Here is a 20,291-nt window from a genome sequence, read left to right as displayed (position 1 = left end):
TCTGCCAGAAACGAGACGTAAACCGTGGATCTCTATCCGAAATGATACTCAACGGAACACCATGTAGTCTGATAATCTCTCGGCAATACAGATCTGTCAATCGATCCAGGAAATCAGTCCTCCGGATCGCTAAGAAATGCGCGAATTTGGTTAATCGATCAACGATTACCCAAATCGCGTCATGGCCTCGTCGTGTCCTCGGCAAACCCACCACAAAGTCCATAGTGATGTGATCCCACTTCCACTCAGGAATAGGAATCCGCTGAAGTAATCCCGCAGGTCTCTGGTGTTCAGCCTTCACCTGCTGACAGACAAGACATCTAGCTACGAAATCTGTGATGTCTTTCTTCATGCCCTTCCACCAGTAGGAACGTCTCAAGTCTCGATACATACGGGTCCCGCCTGGATGGATCGTAAATCAAGAACGATAAGCCTCCTGAAGTAGCTCCTGTAAGACCGGATGAGACTGAGGTACGCATAATCTGCCTCGGAAGTATATAACACCCTCCTCGTCTCGTGTAAACTCGGTCTGCTGCCCGGAAGCTATCTTACTACAAATGAACTGACAATGCTGATCAATGGCCTGGGCCTCTCGGATCCTCGTCCTGATCGACGACTGAGCAACTATGCTAACCAGAATACCCTGCTCTGTGGATCCCTGCTCCTCAAGGTCTAACTCAGAGAAACTCTGAATCAAGTCCGTGACTGAAGTCCGATGGCAAGCCAAAGTCCCTCTGGACTTCCTGCTGAGTGCATCGACAACCACATTAGCTTTCCCCGGGTGGTAGCTAATGGTACAATCGTAATCCTTCAGGAACTCCATCCATCTCCTCTGTCGGAGATTAAGCTCCTTCTGAGTGAAAATGTATTTGAGACTCTTATGATCAGTGAGAATCTCAAATGTAATACCGTACAAATGATGACGCCAAATCTTCAAAGCATAAATGATGGCGGCTAACTCTAGGTCATGAACTGGGTAGTTCTTCTCATGCTCCTTCAGCTGACGAGAAGCATAAGAGACTACTCTGCCGTGCTGCATCAGAACAACACCCAAACCCTGAAAAGAAGCGTCGGTGTAGAGTACAAATTCGTCCTCTCCAGAAGGTAGAACCAAAACTGGAGCCGACACTAATCTCCGCTTCAGCTCCTGAAAGCTGGTCTCGCAATCCTCGGTCCATGTAAACTTCACGCCCTTCCTGGTAAGGCGTGTTAGCGGCATAGCAATACGCGAGAAACCCTCGACCAAACGTCGGTAATATCCGACCAATCCCAGAAAACTGCGGATCTCCTGAACTGACTTCGGCTGCTCCCAACTGGTGACAGCCTCGATTTTCTGAGGATCAACTGAAATACCTCTACTAGAAACCACGTGTCCGAGAAAACCGACTGAGGATAGCCAGAACGCACACTTGCTGAACTTCGCGTACAGCTGATGTCGTCGAAGAATCTCCAAAACTGTGCGAAGATGCTGTGCGTGCTCCTCCTCGGAATGCGAATAGACCAATATGTCATCAATGAAAACGATAAAAAATTGATCAAGATACTCCAGAAATATGCGGTTCATCAAATCCATAAACACCGCTGGAGCATTGGTAAGCCCAAATGGCATTACCAAAAACTCATAATGATCGTATCGAGTATGGAAAGCTGTCTTCTGAATATCTGAGTCTCTGACTCTCAGCTGATGATATCCGGATCGCAGATCAATCTTAGAATACACTGATGTACCTCTGAGCTGATCAAACAAATCCTCAATCCGTGGTAAAGGATATTTATTTCTGACGATCACTGCATTCAGCTGTCTGTAGTCAATACATAACCTCATGGTGCCGTCCTTTTTCTTGACGAATAACACCGGAGAACCCCATGGAGAAACACTAGGGCGAATAAATCCCCTATCCAAAAGCTCCTGGAGTTGAACCTTCAGCTCGTTCAACTCTTTTGGTGCCATACGATAAGGAGCTTTCGATGTCCTCGGAGGCAAACCTGGCAGCTCCTCTGGAAATACATCTGGGTACTCCCGGACTACAGGAACGTCAGAGAGCTGCGAACTGCTGCTGTCCTCAGTACTGATCAAAGATAACAGAAAACCCTGATAGCCATGTGACAGCAACTTCTGAGCCTGTATCGCCGAAATGATCGATAAGTCGTCGTGTCTGATGCCAGTGAAATCCCACGAGGGTTGGTTCGGAGGCCGAAATGTGACCACCCTCGTCTGGCAATCAACTGTGGCATGATATGTTGACAAACAGTCCATGCCAAGAATAATATCAAAATTGACCATTTCTAATACTAAAAGATCCACTGTAAGTATTAGGTTGTCAAAATCTAACGGGCAACCTCTGACCTCCTGGGTGACGTCTAATGAATCACCGGACGGTAGGGAGACGGTCAATTGCTTGGGTATGAAAGTGGGTAATCTACCAACCTCCCGCATAAAAGTGCGAGATATAAATGAATGCGAGCTACCAGTATCTATCAGTATATCTGCAGATAAGGTATAAATAGAAATCATACCGCGGAAAACGGATCCATCGGCTCGCTGCGCATCCTCTCTGGTCATCGCATGAACACGTCCAGTCTCTGGCGGAGGAGGAGGTAACGCTGCCAGCGGCTACTGCGGCTGGGCAGAAGCCTGCCACTGAGGCGGTGCTGGATACTACGCCAGAGAAGACTGAGAGAACGGTGTCTGATATGGTGCAGCTGGCTGGGACTGAGTCTGGTACTGGCCTAAAGGCTGAGGCTGCATCTGATACTACCCCTGCGTCGGATAATAAAGTCCCGGAACAAAACTCTGAGGTGCTATGGAAGCACTGGAGTACTCCTGTCCAAGCATGCCAAATGCCGCTGCTACAGGTGAAGTACTCCGCTGCTGGCCATGCGAAGGTTGGGCTCTTCGCCCTCCTCGATAAGTTCCGGACTGACCGGACTGTCCTCCATGATCAGACCCTCCGGAAGTCATATGTTGAGTCTTCTGCGGACAATCTCGGCTCTGGTGCCCAGGCAGTTTGCAATGAAAGCAAACTGACTGTCCCAGAGAACAGGCTGAAGTGACATGATCTTTGGACCCACATCTGAAACAGCGAATGTCGCTGGCGGGTTGTTTCCGGCTCTGCTGGGAAGACCGGAAATGTCCCGAAGAAGACTACCCTGATATCTGAGGTTTACGTGATACCCCAGATGTACCCTGATCTGATCGACTATGCCTGCTCTACTGTGATGTAGCCTGAGGCTGCTGGATCTGTCCACATGTCTGACTCGGCTACTTCCTTTTCCTATCCGGAAAAACTCTCTGCTGAGCTGACTCAATAATGAGGGCTCTGTACAACATCTCCGCATAAGATGTGATACCAAGACCGACAAGTCTTAGTTGCAAATGTCCATCCAGTCCCTAAATGAACTGCTGCATACGTGAACTATCCTCAGCAACTAGCTCTGGACAAAATCTGGCCAATCTGTCAAACTCTGCATTATACTCAGTCACTATCCGATTATTCTGTCGCAAACTCAGGAAATCCTGCCGACGAGCCATCTGATAAGCTCGTGGAAAGAAACGGCTCTCAAAAGCCTCTCTGAATCTGGCCCAAGTGATGTTCTGCTCACCGATGATGGAACGCTGAGTAAGCCACCAAGTGTCGGCCGCGTCCCGTAAGTGAAAAGCAGCCAGCTCTGCTTTCTCTCACTCGGAGCAAGCAATATAAAAGAAAGTCCGCTCCATAGTCTCAATCCAAGACAAGGTCACACTCGGATCTCGGTCTCCTCGGAAGAGTGTGAATCGACTCTTCATCAACTCTGCCAACACTGGAATCCTGGCTCATGCCGCGGCAATGTCAGTGAGGTGTGTCGAATGGAGCTGGTTCTACAGGTGGTACCGGTGCATATACTGGAGGAGGTACTCCCGGTGCTGCTGGGTAAACTGGAGCATATGCTGTCGGTGGCACTGTAGGGTGAACATAGGTGGCCGCGACTGGATGTACGGTAGGCAATGGTACTGGATGTGGAGTGGCCGGTATCCCTAGTGCAGGTGCTGCTGGGTACACTGTATGTACTGGGGGCACAGGGGCTGCTGGTGCCGGATCCACGGTGGGTCCAGGTGGCGGTGGTGGCGGGTACGCCGTGGGCTGCACTGGAGCAGGTGTCGGGTATGCCAATGGTACCCCTGGTGGTACCGGAAATACAGTAGTAGTAGGTACTGTCGGTGCAGCTGAGGTAGGTACCCCTAAAGGAGCCATCGGGGTCTGAGAGCCCGACGCACCCACAGTAGGCTGAGTCTGTCCCTGTCTGACAGGCTCATCAACAGAAGGCATCTCTGGTGTATCCAGAGATCCCGCGGTCCTCGTACGTGGTCGTCCAGCACCACGTCTCGCAGCAATACGTATAGATCGCCTCATATCTGTTAAATTATATTACAGATATTACTACAGGTATAAACAATTACCAAAATGACATCATACCTAATTGCTGTCTGGAGATGTTCCGTCGCTGTCCAGTCCCCAAAATGACCTCGGAATTCCGTACGAGAAAAAAAAAACAAACACCGGAAATCCATATAAATCCAAAACGGAAGTTCATAACATAATCGAAACGGAAAAATCCGTGCAACCCAAAATAACTGCCTAGACCAATATGTCTCGCAACTGGGCTAGTATAAAAAATGTCCAAAATACCAAAAACAGGTATCTCACCCTGCTCTGATACCAAATAAATTGGTATCAGAAAATCTCAAAAATCCAACACACGGAAACCCAACAAGTATCGCCAAACTTTGGCACTCTGATACCGTATAAATTGGTATCAGGTTATCCCAAATATCCAAAATACGAAAACAACGATCGCAAAAGTTAAGCTTTGATACCAAATAAATTGTCACGCCCCAGAGGAGTCCCTGTCCGAAGAAATTTCGGCAGCATCTCCCCTGTACGGCGGACAATCTGAAACTTCTACATAACACATATACCTCAGCCACAGGCGGCTGGAATTATAACAATAAATAAAAACAATCACCACGCAGTTTATATAGATATTCAGCCTCTGGCTGTCACAACCACGCAGTTAATAATAGTAATCACAAACAATAGTACTCTGACTCGAAATCCACCCTACTCAACTATACTCGTAAAGCTCAAATCCGACGAACTCACCTCTTCTGCCGTCCAGGCAGGCATGTAGTAGAATAAAATCCAAATCATACCAAAAGTCCATCAAACAGAAGGATTCCATACAATATCCATATGTAAAATCCAAAACAAGACTAAAACAAAGTCTGATAGAGAAAAGCTAAAATAGAATAACAACTCAAAACTAGCAGAGGACTAGCACTACGTGCTGTGGGAACCAGCGACTGGAACTGCTCCTGACAGCCTCAACCTGAAAATATATCAACAATGGAAGCGGGGTGAGTCCAACACTCAGCAGGTACAACTGATATGCATAATAAAACAAATAACAGACAACACTAATCATGCGTACAATCTCCTGAATACGAGAAGGATAAATGCAACTGAAACGAAATCAGGAGATAACTGTACTAACCGGAATCAAAGTACAAAGGAAACAGGGTCGTCAGACCCGGGAAGTCATAATCCTGTATGCATGTCAATCATATGCATCCATATAAATGCAGCAATCACATACAACAAATGCAATAAATGCATATGGTGACCGTGCACTCTGACATCATTGCTCCTGATGAGCGACCGAGTGGACGGGATGTTGTCGGAGTACTCCTGTCCTCTGACCCCAAATCATAAATGGGGGAGCTCAATGCTCTCAACTCCCGGTACACAATGACGGGGAGGAAATCTCTGCCGGCTACCACGCTGAGTCATCTGACCAACGGAGCCAAACAGAGTCCACCATCTGCCGGCTACCACGCTGCTACACTAAATGCCAACGGAGCCAAACAGAGTGGAACTGACTGCCGGCTACCACGCTGAGTCACCTGACCAACGGAGCCAAACAGCAGAACCGCCATACACCTGCCTGATATACCACTAATACATGGGTGATGGTGTGTGCAGTACATGTAACTGGCGATGGGCTCAACCATAGTGGAGCCGACAATCGCACAGTATGCAATCATAATGCATGACACTAAGCATGGCAATCTCATGAATAACATAGTAATGACCAAATAAATAATACAAAGTGTGTACCACTGGAAGATGCATCAGATAGAAGGTACACAAATCAGATAGGACATCAAATAAACCCTAGATCCAGAAGATAACATAGCATGTGGTTAGGTCACTACCTAAAGCATATATGATCAGGTAAATAATATGCAGTGCAGAATAAATAAACAAGCAACCATGTAACTATCATGTAGTGACCAACCGAAACAAAATGATTACACAATCACTGCTATATGTTAAACATATTATTATGCATATCAAAGACATAAGTCAAAGTACCCGCCTCCAATAGGAAAATAAGATCAGTCCGGTCCAACTCAGACGTCGAGATGCTCGTCTCGAATCAAAGTCCTGTGTCATAATATTTAGTTTAGTTAATTCTATCATGCATTCATTAACTAAACTAAATCCTAATCCATTGATCAATTAGGGTTAATGAAATTAACCCTAATCGTTCCACCTTCTAATTAGGACTTACTATAACATAATCCATCACAGATTCAACACAAAAACACATCTAAATCTGTACTTACCCACTGCTAGGGAAGGATGCTGCCGGACCAAGAACACTCCACAGTAAAGCAAACCCTATAACTCCTCGGCGGCAATACAACAGCGTGATCAACGCCCAAAAACCCTAACAGCAGTGTTTCTTCCCTGCTCCAACAGTAAGACAACTAAATCAGTGACTTTTACCACAGTGATTCGTCAATCGGTTCATCACAGGAGCCCAAATCAAAATCCTACAGTGAACAACCCTACCCAAAATCTGCCTTACCTAATTCGGAGTTAGGCCTCAGAAGGGAGGAATCCAACTAGGGCAGAGGGATCTGTGGTGTGTCTGCGCTGCTCCGTGCAACGACGATCTAGGGCAGAGGAGTTTGGTCGGTTGCCGACGCTCGAAAGAGGAGAAGGGCCGACGGTAGGGTTGAGGAAGAGGTGATCGGCTTCGGGAAGAGAAGGCGTCGGGAAGGAGTCGGCTAGGACTCGCAGTAGCAGGCAATCTGCGTCGGCGCGCAGGAAAGGAGGAGCCAGTGGTGGTGGCTTCGGTGTCGCGGAAGGGGAGAAGGGCACAGGGATGGCGTGGAGAAGGAAAGGGAAGAAGGAGATGCAACCCGCGACCACGGCTTGAATTGCAAGGAGATGGGAACTGCCGCGGCGCCGGTTAGGGCACGCGATCGGAGAAGAGTGAAGGGCGGTGTCGGGGGAATGGCTCGGCACGCGGGGAGGAGAAAAGAAATTAGAAAGGAAAAGTAAATAAATAAAAATCAACTTTTCCTCATTTAATTGGGTAGCATAAACAGGCTTTTCCCGGGCCTCGCTTTTATCCCCAATAACTCGTCCATACGAGCTCCGGAAAATTCCCGAAAAATTTTCAAAAATTCCGAAAAATTTCCTTATTAATATTCTCCTATTTTCAGTATTTTACATCTTATGTCAGCAACGCTATCTCCCAGAAGGATACGTCAGTGATCCATCTACTCAGCCGAGTGGGATAGCCACTCGGTTGAGTACTCCTTCGCTCAGACGGGCTTGGATGCTCCTCCGCATGGCAACATGTCTCGATGGTTTGTTTCCGCCCAACCAGGCTAATGCTCCATTCATCTGCATGCTCCTCCGCTTCATGACGACCGTCTAATGATCTTGGCTGAACGGGCACTCTTCTTGGATCGGTCATTTACTGGTTGGGCAATACATGCCCGATCGACCACTACATGAGAGATCCACTTGAACCCCTCTAGCGTCGACCTCCTTGACTTTGACCTTCACGTTGGTTGCTACATTCGTCGTTTTACTCGCATTTAGTGGGCTCCCTTTATCACTGCAAGTTAGCATAACATTATAGCACCTCTAAAAATGCTGAAATAAATAATAAAGGACACCATTTGACTCTTTGCAATCTCAAAACCCCACAAGACCTGAAATAGGTCTAATCAGACCTATCTAGGTACATCAATAAAACTCACTGATAGACCTAGACAACTTTGATTGGATCCATTTTAGGTTTCTGAGATTACAAGAGTCCAACGATACCTTTCATTGCTTATTTTAGCCTCTCTGAAGGTGATTTAATATTATGCAAACTTTCAACTAGAATGTGATCATAGTCTCTGAGAAAACAAACTCATGTTGGGTCCGATCTAAATCAGACCAAGCTCGGAGGATTTGAATCAGCAGTGCCACAGGCCTGGTCTGATTCAGATCATGCCCAATGTGAGCCTGATTTCTCGGAGACCAAGACCACATTCTAGTTGAAAGTTAGCATAACATTATAACACTTCAGAGAGACCGAAATAAGCAATGAAGGGTGTAAAATATGGTACCCAAATAATAATTAAATAATAAGATTATTTGAGAAAATAATCTTATTGGAATTTTAAAGATTTTTTAGGAATTTTCTGGGATTTAATCGGAGCTCGTATGATATATGTTGCGGGGATGAATTTATAGGCTTGGGAAAAGCCTGTTTGGAATACCCAAATATGGGAGTTGATTGAGAAATTTAACCTAGGGTTTAATTAAAATACCTAAGTTTATAACATTTTATTTCTTTTCTCCCCGTGCCTAAATCCACATCGCCGAACCCTTTTCTCCCGACGCCTCCTCCCCTCTCTGCGTCGGCCCTCTTCATCTTCCCCGAAACCCGATCTCCTTCCCCCAACCCGACAGCGCCACCCTCGTTTCCTCTTCTCCCACGAGTACAAAACCTATCCCTCTCCCTTGCGTCGTCGCCCTTCCATCCTTCTCCACCTCACGCTGACCCCCCTTCCAATCTCCCTGTGTGTAGCTGCTGACCACCACGGACCCACAATCAGTCGTCGCAGCCAGAAGCCGACCGTCACGACCTGACACCGGTCGCTAGAAGATGAGCACCATTTCTTCCCCGATGCGTCGCTAACGTCGATCGACGGTTGGCCTCGTGCCCTAGTCGTTCCTCTTCACCATCGGCTTCTGTGGGCCGACGCCAGAGCATAGGCATTGTTGTTGGCCCCTTTCTAGTTACAAGTTTTCATCTTTCCTTCGGTCGTGACCTAGTTTTGAATCCACAACCGTCTCTGTCTCCATCTGAGCCCAACTCAACCATCGGCCACCTCTCTTTCGGCCATAGGAAGGTATGCTATGCTTTTCTATTTCTATTCTTCCTTCCAGTCAATTGCCAACCATGGTAATCATCAGTTCTGCATATGGGATGCAGACCCAACCTATAACACTACGACCCTGTTGAATTTCTCCAGTAAGTATTGATGTGTGGTACTTGACATAAGGGCAGAAGCTTCACCTAACTTTACTTCGGTTGTAACCTCTGGCAGCAACCTTCTCCGGCAAGCAATTTCTGGTAGCTGCTCATCCTGGCCGTGGGTCATCAGGGATGACTTTGTATTGAGGTAAGGTGTAGAGAATTTGTTTCTTGCTGTAGCGTACACCTGTAAGTGAAGCTAGGAAAGATTAGGTATTATTGATCCAAGTGGTTGTCTTGATAATTGAGGTTAAATGTGTTTGGGTTAGATCCGATTTGCTTAGTTAACTGAGATTAATGGATGAATTAGGATTTCTTGGTTTAATAGAAATTTGATTTAGCTACTGGATACATATTAGAGTAGCTAAATTATACGTTTGATTTGCAGGACTTTGATTCGAGACGAGAGTCTCGATGTGGGATATATCTGATACGATCTTCGTTTTGAGGCGGGTACCTTGACTTATCTTTTTGATATTGTCATTTGATATGCGTAGTAGATTATAACGAGTGGTAATGATTATGTTTATATCTGCATTGGTAGGTCAAGTCTTTACTTGATACCTGTAGCATGCTTTATTTGTTGTCTGCTATACATCTATGCTTATACCCTCTTGATTATTGTCATGTGTATTTATGTTCATAGAGGTAGTGACCTATCATGCCTTATTGTGTACAGGACTAGTTATTTGTCATACCTGTCAGGTGTACCTAGATCATTTGTTGGATCTATTTACCTTTTGGTACATACTTTATGGAGGTGGATATGTTCAGGATTTCCATGCTTATAGTGACATGCACCATCTTGCATGATTGCATACTGAGCGATTATCAACTTCATTATTGTTGAGCACATCGCCAATTACATGGATCTGCACACACAACCACTCATGGGTTAGTGGTATATCAGGCAGGGTGTGTTGCAGCAGGTTGCTCTGTCAAAGGCTCCGCTGGTCTGCTCATGGGTAGTGGTGATGCAGCGTGGTAGCAGGACAAGGATCCCTCCTCTGGACTATGACTCAGGGAGATGAGAGCATTGAGCTCCCCCAATCTGTTTGGGGTAGAAGAATAGGTGTACTCTGACAGCATCTTGTCCACTCGGTCACTCAGGAGTAGTGATGGCAGAGTGAACAGTTGTCATAGCCCTACCAACTCGGTCTTACCATCACGTGTGAGATGGTTGACTGACGTCAGGGGTGACCAGGACATTTTGCATCATATGCATGAATTGCATCTATTGCTTGTGATTGCTGCATTTTGGATGTTGCATTTTTGTGGATGCATATGTTTGACATGCATACAGGATACATTATGTATTTGGTCTGATAACCCTACATCTGTTAGTGAGCTTCACACCCTTATGTTTGGATAGGAGGTCCTGGTGAGTACAACTTCTTCTGTTATTTAGTTTTGCATTTCCTATTATTAGTCAAGAGACTGTACTCCATGATTATTACTGGTAGTTATATTTTACTATGCATATCTGCTTGATATTCGCTGAGTTGTTGAACTCACTACCCCTTATTTTTTCTATTATTTTTAAGTTAGTACATAGATATGGCGTGTCGCTTGGAGTATCCTGTCTGCCGGTCCCACATCACATCAAAAGACGGTCTACCCTGTTCTTGATTTCTTTTTATATATTCTTTATTGATTTAACTTTGTATTGGTGTTTAGCCATATGACTATTTTATTATTTTGGTGTTGTATTTGTGTTTAAGTCGTGCCGACACGCCTTGTGTTGTTTTGGTTTGTATGGACTTTCCTTTTGTTTTTTCGTTGTGTTTTTAGTATAGCCATGTGGGCTATTATATATATAATTGCATGGTTGTGGTTGTTGGAACCCCAAGGTTATTTTGGTGTGATCAACAAGTTAAGTTAGGTCCTGTGTGTTTCTAACCTTGTGTCTAAGTGTGCAGGAGCTTAGGAGCACAGGTAGTCGAGTGGAAGACGCAGCTAGCGAGAAGGACGGCAGTCCGAGGGACGAGGAGCTGCGGAAGAGTACACCGACGGACGAGAAGGAAGCGTGCGGTGGTTCCGAGGGACGAAAGCCGGAGCGGAAGATTGCTCGGGGAGCAAGAGACGCAGCTAGCGAGAAGGACGGCACGCGGTGCATCCGAGGGACGAAGACTACGGATGAGTACGCCGGCGGACGAGAAGGAAACATGCGGCGATTCCGAGGGACGAGAAGCCGGAGGGAAGCTCGCTCGAGAAGACCGGAACTTGGGTTCGGGTGAGCCCTATTCCGGATAGCAGAGATCACCCAACCAAGCAGAGGACTCGGGCGAAAGTCAACTGGAGTTGACTAAGCATCCGGGGCGCCCGGACCAACCCGGGGCGCCCGGACCAGCCCGGGGCGCCCGGAAGTGAGTTTTTGATCGGATCGAGCTTTGACTCGATCTGAACGTCGGGGGATAAAATTTATCCCCCCAGGGCGCCCGGAACTCTTCCAGGCGCCCGGAACCCTTCCAGACGCCCCGACCAAGGCTATAAATATAGCCTTGGTCCAGAAGCTCATCATCAGTTCAGAAATTGTAAAAACACTTGTGCGCTTTCCACTGTTTAGATTAGCTTCTTTCTTTTTGTGTTTCAACGCTGTAAGAGGCTTCTCCGCCTGAAAGAGATTGATAGTGCGCTTCATTCTTTCCTTGGATTAATAACCTTCCCGGTTGTAACCAAGTAAACAGCTGTGCCTCTTTTTTTCTGCTTTTTATTTACTGCTTTGATTATTTTACAAGTGTTAGTTTGAAAAGTCGGGAAGGGTCTTTATTTTTTTTTCAGGGCTATTCAACCCCCCCCTTCTAGCCGGCCCATCGGTCCTACAATGGTTATTTTGTTCCAGCCGAATGACCTGAGTATATAACTGCGTGGTTGTGTGTGTGTGTATATATATATATATATCCAACCGTGTAGGCTGATGTATTTTGTTTGTGATGTATTCATGCTTCAGATTGTCACTGGTACAAGAGAGATGCTGTCAAATTTTTCTCTGGCAAGGACTCCTCTAGGGCGTGATAAAGGACAACGCTAAACTCCTTGCAACCTTAGAAATTCACAGAACTTGAAATGAGTCTAATCGAACCTATCTAAGTTTATCAATGGATTTTGATCCTGTGGATCCTGTGATCGATCTAGATAAGTATGATTGAACTTATTTTAGATCTCATAGATTTCTAAAGTTACAAGGAGTTTAACAATGCTTTTCTTACTTATTTGATATCCTATTCATTATGACATTGCATTTATAGCAATATGAAGAGGTATAGTAAATACTAGCTCAATGTCATACAATTAAGAAAAAGGATGAGAAATATGATGAGATCACGTATATCCAAATTATAAAAATTACTTTTAAATTAGATTTTTTTTTTAAATTATGACTTGGATGCATTGAATATTAATATGTGAAAGCTAATATTGAATGATAGAGCATTAAGGCCATCCAATTCTTTTGATCATTCTTAAGATATATATCGTGCTTGATTTAAACGGACGGTAAGATGATTAAAATATAAGATATTATTATATAAATTCTTAGTATCGGAATTTGGTCCTTTTACTTCCATTAATTTAAAAATTAGTAAATTCTATTGATCAGAATTTGATCAATTAGAAATAAATTATAATATATATATATATATAATTAATATATAAATATAATATTATTAAAAAAAATTTAATAATAATTTATAAAATATATTTTAATTCATCAGATTCTGACTATTTAGGAGCCCTTTGAAAATTTCACAAATTTACTTTAGCTCTCGGGTCAATTCCCGTTAAAAGAAGAATCAATCTGTTCACAGTGGACCATTCTACGATCAAAGTCTTATAAAATTCATTCAGTATTTCAGTCAAAGACGCAACACAGTTTGACTCTGCATGGTCTATGACTGCATATGAATTCTTTTCAATTTTAAAATTTTCCAAAATTAACACGTGCCCTGTTCAAAATAAAATATTTAAAGATTGATAAAAAATAAGGAAAATACTAGAAATGTAGTTTAGAAAAGTAAAATAGAAATTGTATTTTTTTATTATTTTTAGATATTTTATAGACATTTTTTTAAATAAAAAAATCATAGTCTCCTTTTCTGCTGAATAGTAAACACATTTCGTTTACCGAGTCCCGAGGGACCCTCATTGGAATCTCTTGAAATGTAGAACAGTCGGAGCTATAAAAGTGCCGGCGGCGGCAGTGGACGAAGAGAACGAGAACCGAGAAGGACGACGACGGCTGGCGCACGCCTCTCTCGATTTACCCGCTGAGAGTCGCAACGCTCCGAATCGAGACCATGGCTGCCGCACTCCTGGTACAGATTTAAATCCTGAGATCCAAATTTGAGTCCTCCCTTAATTTCCGGATCTGGCGACGGAGGAATGGGGATCGCCTCGCAGGACGCGTTGGAGCAGCTCTCCGCCCTCATCGATCAACGTATGGTTTTTGATCGGTTGTTGTTTATGATTTCGTGGGATTTTTTTTTATGGTTAAGTGACTGTCGGCGGATCTTGTTGCAGTGGATGCGAAGCTCAAGCATACATTTCAGGTTCGGCGTCTGTGAACTTGCGTGGATGTGTTGGGAGTTTGTGCTGTTTGCTTCGTGTTTGGTGGATTTGGGTTCTGGTTCTGGTTATTTTATGCTACAGTGTGGTTTTTTGCGTTAGAGGCATGAGTCTTTGTTGAAGTGACTTTTTGTTTGTCTTTAACAGCTTTAATTTGGATCGATGTTTCCGATCTAATTTTATTAATGAAAATATCAGATTTTGCATGCGAAAATTGATTCTACGCTGTTAAATTACTGATCTAAGAGAAAGGTAAAAGCTTGGTACGCTGCTGATAGTGCCTCCTTCCGTTTCATATTCAACTTTTTGCTAACAACAAATCATTCAGGAGCAAAATAAAACTGGTTTTGTATAGTGAGCGTGAGAGAATGATGCGAGTTCATGACTTACAGAGCCATCAAATCATTCTATTAATTTTTATCATTTACTTTAAATTGCATTATAATGCTTTGAATTTGAAAACTTGACATTTTATATATATATTTTTTCATAAATTGGTACACAGTCCTATTTGTTTTGCAACTGTCTAACTTGTTTGCAAATGGGATAATCCTGTTGCTATGTCAGGTTATTAGAGGGTTGCTAGAAATGTATATAAATGGAAGAATGGATCTATATGTAACGTTGTCTCTAACTAGCACAAACATATTGATGCTTCTAATCCTCTATCTCAACAGAATAAGTTATGGGATATAAACAATTTATTGGGTAACTAAATAAATTAGTTGAAGGACTAATCATATTTTGCTGCCTCATTGTTTTTAGGTCTTTTGTACTTATGTTTTGTCTTTTGACGTGATTAACTAATTGCTTACTATATCTTATTTGGTCTGTCTTATTGTGTGCGATTCATATAAGCGAACGACAAAACAAAATATTTATTGGAAGTTACAATTTTTCTTCCAAACCATATTGCTGTGTACTTATTGTAGATTAAAGTTGAGGATGAAAATTGTAGCATCTTTCCTTGTTCTGCTTGCAGAATATGCACCAAGGGAACCAAAAACATACTTTGGCGCGCTTTCTCAAGGCTAGAGAGTGGAATGCGCTTAAAGCAAATAAGATGGTATTTGTTGATTGTGTTTGAACATTAACATTTTGATCATGAAAAAAGTATATAGATGTATTTCTTGCTAAGATGCCTATACTATCCCTTTTGACAGCTAGTGGACTGTTTAAACTGGAGGATGCAAAACCAAATTGATGATATATTGTGTGTGAGTAATTGTGCTTCTTATTATAGGATATTGTACCCTGTTTTTTTGCATATTGAGCTCTAAGTTTGTTGGTCAAGATAATTTAGTTAGGAACTCTAGTACAATGTGGTTATTACAATTTGATTTTGGATATGTTGTATTTTTAGAAATCTCTTTTAGTCCCAAAAGTAGAACAAATAATCACCACTTTGTTCGATTTTCATTTGACCTTGAAGGCCCTGAGCTACCAGGAATAAAACTAACTACCTTTGGCATATGTTCTCTATTTGTTTATTTCATGACTGTGTGACATGCAAAAAAAGCATAAGAACTTAAAGCAAATTCTCACTACTTTTTCAGTATGCGTATATATATATATATATTTATTTCTTTCTTACATAATCCTGTATAAATGCAGAAACCTATAACCCCGGCAAACCTATACAGAGGGATACGTGACTCACAACTTATGGGCTTGTCAGGATATTCAAAGCAGGCACGATTTAGACTTGTATTTTCTGTTCCTGATTGCACTTGGGTATCCTAGTTGTTGCTAGCGTTAACATCTAAAACAAATGTGGTTTGTTTTCTATGTAATTTCCTGGTCTTACTTTATCATTAGTAAGTGATTTGTTTTTGTCACTCCTGCTATTATGATTCTTTCCCCATTCCAGAAAAAATGATATTGAACTTTGTTTCAGTGTTCTTAGTTCACTATATTTCATGATTTGGTTTCAAAAAGCTATAAATGCAGCAGGCATGCACGGATATAAACGAACCACTTCTGTGTATTAGCCTTGATATTCAAATTATATATGAACAAAGTGTTGCAAACAATGGTTATATGATGCCACCAATATTGTGGTACTTATTTTGCTAATGTAAACTAATATTTTCTCCACTTCCATCTTTTACAGGGTGTTCCTGTCTTTGCAATAGGTGCCGGTCTCACTACATTTGACAAAGCGTCTGTAAGTACGACAGAGCATAATCCTTCAAAAGTTTCTTTCTTTGCATGTGTAAATGATCTTGTTTAGATTAGTGATGTGGTTGATTTTAGTTTTGTATTTAAGCAATTTGAAACTGTACCAGTATTTATTTACAGCGTCATTCATATAAGCATATTTCTCTCTTATATATTGTGAAAATCAGTAAAATTGTGCTAATCTGATTTTTTTTGTCTGGCCAATTAATGTACAATCTTTCATGAGCTTTATTGTTCATACTATGTAAATATCTGGGATACTGAGTCTGGAACAAGAATATGAGAAAAATGAATTAAACAAAAAATCATAAAGGAAAGCAATATTATGAAGATAAATTTAGGACTTAGTTCAACACTCTAACACATCTTTGAAAAACCTTACCATACTACCTTTACATTAAAGTGTCTTAAAAGGAGTTCTAAACCATAAGTTTTTAGCTTGTGCACATTCCTGCTCAAGCTTTTAAAATTAATCGTAAGCCAATTAAATCTTTGGGATACAACTCTCATGAATAAACACTGGCTTTGCTTCCATTAAGTAGTAGTGTCCATATTAATTAATCATCCATAATGAGTTTATTTGTGCAAAGCCCGTAGCTCTTTAGCTTGCACCACCCTGATTTAATCCACTTCAAGATTAGTTGGCAAAAGCCATGAGGGGGCTACAAACCCATGCATCAATTTAGCTCTTTTCTAAAAACTGAATCTTGTTAATTAAACCCAACCTATTGCAGTAACATACTACGGAGAAGTAGAAAGCAAAATAAGCATGTAGGTTTGCATTGTTTCTAGTGTACCAATCGAAATTGACAAGGGAGGTAGTACAACAGATGCACGAAAGGTTTCTGCATTTTCCTTGTTTTCCAGAATGCACATATGCTTACTGTTTTTGAGTAAAGACACATGCGGGAATGGTTTTTCAAAAGATAGTTTTGCTAATTAATCAAACTTCTGTCTTCGTATATATATTTTTGTAAAGTTTTCAATTCTCCTTGTCTTATTCAAGGTATGCCTCTTCCATATAGGTTAACTATTACATACAATCACACATTCAGATGAATGAATACCGAGATCGTGTAGTATTGGTAAGTACCTCTACGTATAAATTTCTTGCTTTACATCCATCCAGCTCCTACAATTCATGCTGCCTTTTCCACCGTTGTTTAGCCTGCTGCAAGTAGGAAGCATGGGCGATACATTGGCACTTGTTTCAAAGTTTTGGATATGACTGGTTTGAAGTTTTCATCCTTGAGCAATCTAAAGGTTACTATTTGCTATTATTTTTCTTCATATTTCTTATTTGTATCACCACTTCTTTATCTGACTGTTGGCATATAAGTTTATAATCTTAATAATGTATCTTGTGGAGATTCTAAGATCGACATCAAACGCGATTTAATAATGTATACTTATTTACATTTCTTGTGTTAATATCACAGTTAGTATCTCTCATGGCTACTATCGATGACTTGAATTATCCAGAGAAGACGGAGACTTATTATATTGTCAATGCTCCGTATATATTTTCAGCTTGTTGGAAGGTATATAAATTGACTTGTAATCAGAAATTGCTGTTAGCTTTAACCAATCTGCATACTCATAATATTGAACATTTTCATTCATCCTTTTTGGCTTAGGTTGTGAAACCACTTCTGCAAGAAAGAACCCGAAGGAAAGTCCAAGTATTGGATGGTTGTGGCAAAGACGAGCTATTGAAGGTAAAGAAACCTTCCACTTATTGCTCGTTATCGAAAGTTTTTGTGAATTTATGGCAACAAATATTATCTCATATAGAGAATATTGGCAAAAATTCTGTCAAGTTTCTTGTTAACCCTTTGATATTATTTAAACTTCATCTCTTGTATTATACATGTCGAATCTTGTTCCACCATTTTCTCATAAAGCAATGTTACATATCTCCAAGAAGTTATTACTAAATGGTCACAAAAAACATCAGAAGCTCTGTCTCGAAGTATCATAAAGAACTTAGATAGCATGAAAACTTTGAATTTTACTTGGTATCTCTTCTTACAACCTTGATAGATTCAACTTATACCATCCAACTTACAAGAACTTTGGTTGTTTCAGATAATGGACTATGCTTCCCTTCCCCATTTCTGTAAAAGGAATGGCTCCAGATCATCTCGCTATTCTTCTTTGGATTCAGATGACTGCTACTCCTTCGATCATCCCTTCCACCAAGAATTCTACAGTTACATTGTGCAACAAGCGAAGTCCAAGAACAACGAATCGCTCATCAAGCATGGTTCACTTCATGTAGACGTGCCTGAACCAGACCCGGAGGGAATAGAGATCATAAACACAATAGAGTCCGAGCTCCACAAGATCGGGAACCAGAATGGAGTAACCCGGTCATTGAGCGGGCTGAAGATCGTTTGAGGGTGCTTTGCTTGTGGTTTTTTGCAACCACATTTGTTATAACAGTTTGGCATACACTTGTGAACTAATTGTGAACTACTAAAGTTAGATCGTTCGGCTATGAAGGGATGCCTTCGAAGCCTTGTGAACGAGTAAAGCTAGATCATAAGACTGACAAAGAGCTTTCACAAAGTGGGTCCATGATTCTGTTCGAAAATCGTGAAGAAGGTTGATTGGGGATGTGACTTCTGGATTGACTGCTTGTAGATCTCGCTCTGTTTTGTAACACAAGAAACGTCAGTCTCAAGCCAGGGAAGGGGTCTCGGTAACCTTTCGACGCTTAAGTCAGTCATCGGAAAAATGGAAGGAAGTAGAGCAATAGTAAGCACAGACGTAAATAGTGAATAACGCGTACTTCCGTCGGTGCATGAACCTCCCTTTATATAGCGCCCTAGAGGGTGTCGTACATGTTCATCAAAGCGTGAGCACGTTCTCTAAATTATCCTATGAAAGGACATGTCAGAAAAGTGGTTCTGACATCATACCTTAATATAGTACGTAAATCCCTGACAAGACAGTAGAAGATTTCGTCGTACGATTCGCTTATTGATCATGTCTTGTTGTCAGTGACATTATCTCCCAAAGGGATATCAATGGATATGAGAGGGGTCCAATTGCTTGGCCGAGTGGAGGAGCCGCTCGGTTGGGGACCTCTACTGTTTCTCCACAATGACTTGGTTCGGTAGATTATTTTTGCTCGACCAGGTAAGCGCTCCGGTCGCCTTGACGTTCCTTCACTCTGTGATCAGCACCTGATGTTCTTGCCGTAGTGCTCTTGGTTGTACGGGCATTTTGCTTAGACTAGTTATTCGTTGATCGGGCACTTAATGCTAGATTGGCAACTGCAGTAAACCTTCGCTCAGTCCACCTTTGGTGAGCCCGTTGGTTCTTTGGCGTTGATTGTCCTAACTTTGACCTCCACGTTGGTTGCTATCTCCGCTTTTGACCCTCACTTGGTGGGCCCTCCTTTATCACCGCATCACAAGTCTTCCCCTCAAGTTTATTCGAAGAAGACTGTAAGTCTGACTTATTGGACAGGTAGTGTCTTTGGTGACCTCTTGATCGGGCATCTCTGTTCTTGAGCTTTCGATCGGATTATAAAATCCTCTTAGTCGTCGTTCTATTTCATTTTAGTGACCTAAGTGTCTAGTTGTCGCTTGGATCTTACTTCACAGGACTAGGTTTTAAGCAGCTGCTTGGCTATCATATAATTAGAGATCTGTGTTGATCGGGATAACTGACGACAACACTTAGCAAATTTTCCATTTCTCGGCGCTTTCTCGGATGAGCGCCCTTTGATGGTTGCTGATGTCATCTCAATTTCTGGGAGACTATGCAAATCTTCGATCATTATGGCCGAGCACGCTGCCAATGTCTTTTAATTAAGTCTCATTAATGTCTTCCCGTAGCCGACTGCCACGTGTCTCACTCTCTGCCACCACATGCTTGACATGACAGGCGGATATCCATTGATGATATGATAGATAGGGATGACAATGGGGCGGGGTGGGGCGGGTTTGTCATTCCCATTCCCGCCCCGTTCTCATTTTTTCGGGTTCAGGGATTTCCCGAACCCGAATCCATGGGGATCAAATCTCCATCCCCGCCTCATTCCTAAATTTAATTTATATTATTATTATTATTATTTAATAATTATTATTAATGATAATATTAATATTAATATCAATATTAATAATATTATTATTAATAACATTTTCAAAATTTTTAATATTAAT

At 42.2% G+C, this 20,291-nt stretch overlaps 1 protein-coding gene across 1 annotated transcript; it reads left to right on the top strand.

Annotated features, from left to right (window-relative positions):
* Positions 1–13,511: 13,511 nt before the first annotated feature.
* Positions 13,512–18,757, top strand: LOC122047184 (phosphatidylinositol/phosphatidylcholine transfer protein SFH9-like). The gene is made up of 11 exons (XM_042608299.1): positions 13,512–13,807; positions 13,891–13,919; positions 14,918–15,001; positions 15,099–15,152; positions 15,550–15,627; positions 16,049–16,102; positions 17,142–17,201; positions 17,284–17,379; positions 17,556–17,657; positions 17,754–17,834; positions 18,205–18,757. Exons 1-11 carry the CDS (start codon positions 13,753–13,755, stop codon positions 18,514–18,516), a joined length of 1,005 nt encoding a protein of 334 aa, XP_042464233.1. The 5' UTR covers positions 13,512–13,752; the 3' UTR covers positions 18,517–18,757.
* The last annotated feature ends 1,534 nt before the right edge of the window (positions 18,758–20,291 follow it).

The sequence above is a fragment of the Zingiber officinale genome, chromosome 2B (assembly GCF_018446385.1).
Source record: "Zingiber officinale cultivar Zhangliang chromosome 2B, Zo_v1.1, whole genome shotgun sequence".
NCBI lineage: Eukaryota > Viridiplantae > Streptophyta > Magnoliopsida > Zingiberales > Zingiberaceae > Zingiber > Zingiber officinale.
The sequence above is the reverse complement of the archived record's forward strand: the minus strand, read 5'-3'. Positions and strand labels throughout refer to the sequence as shown.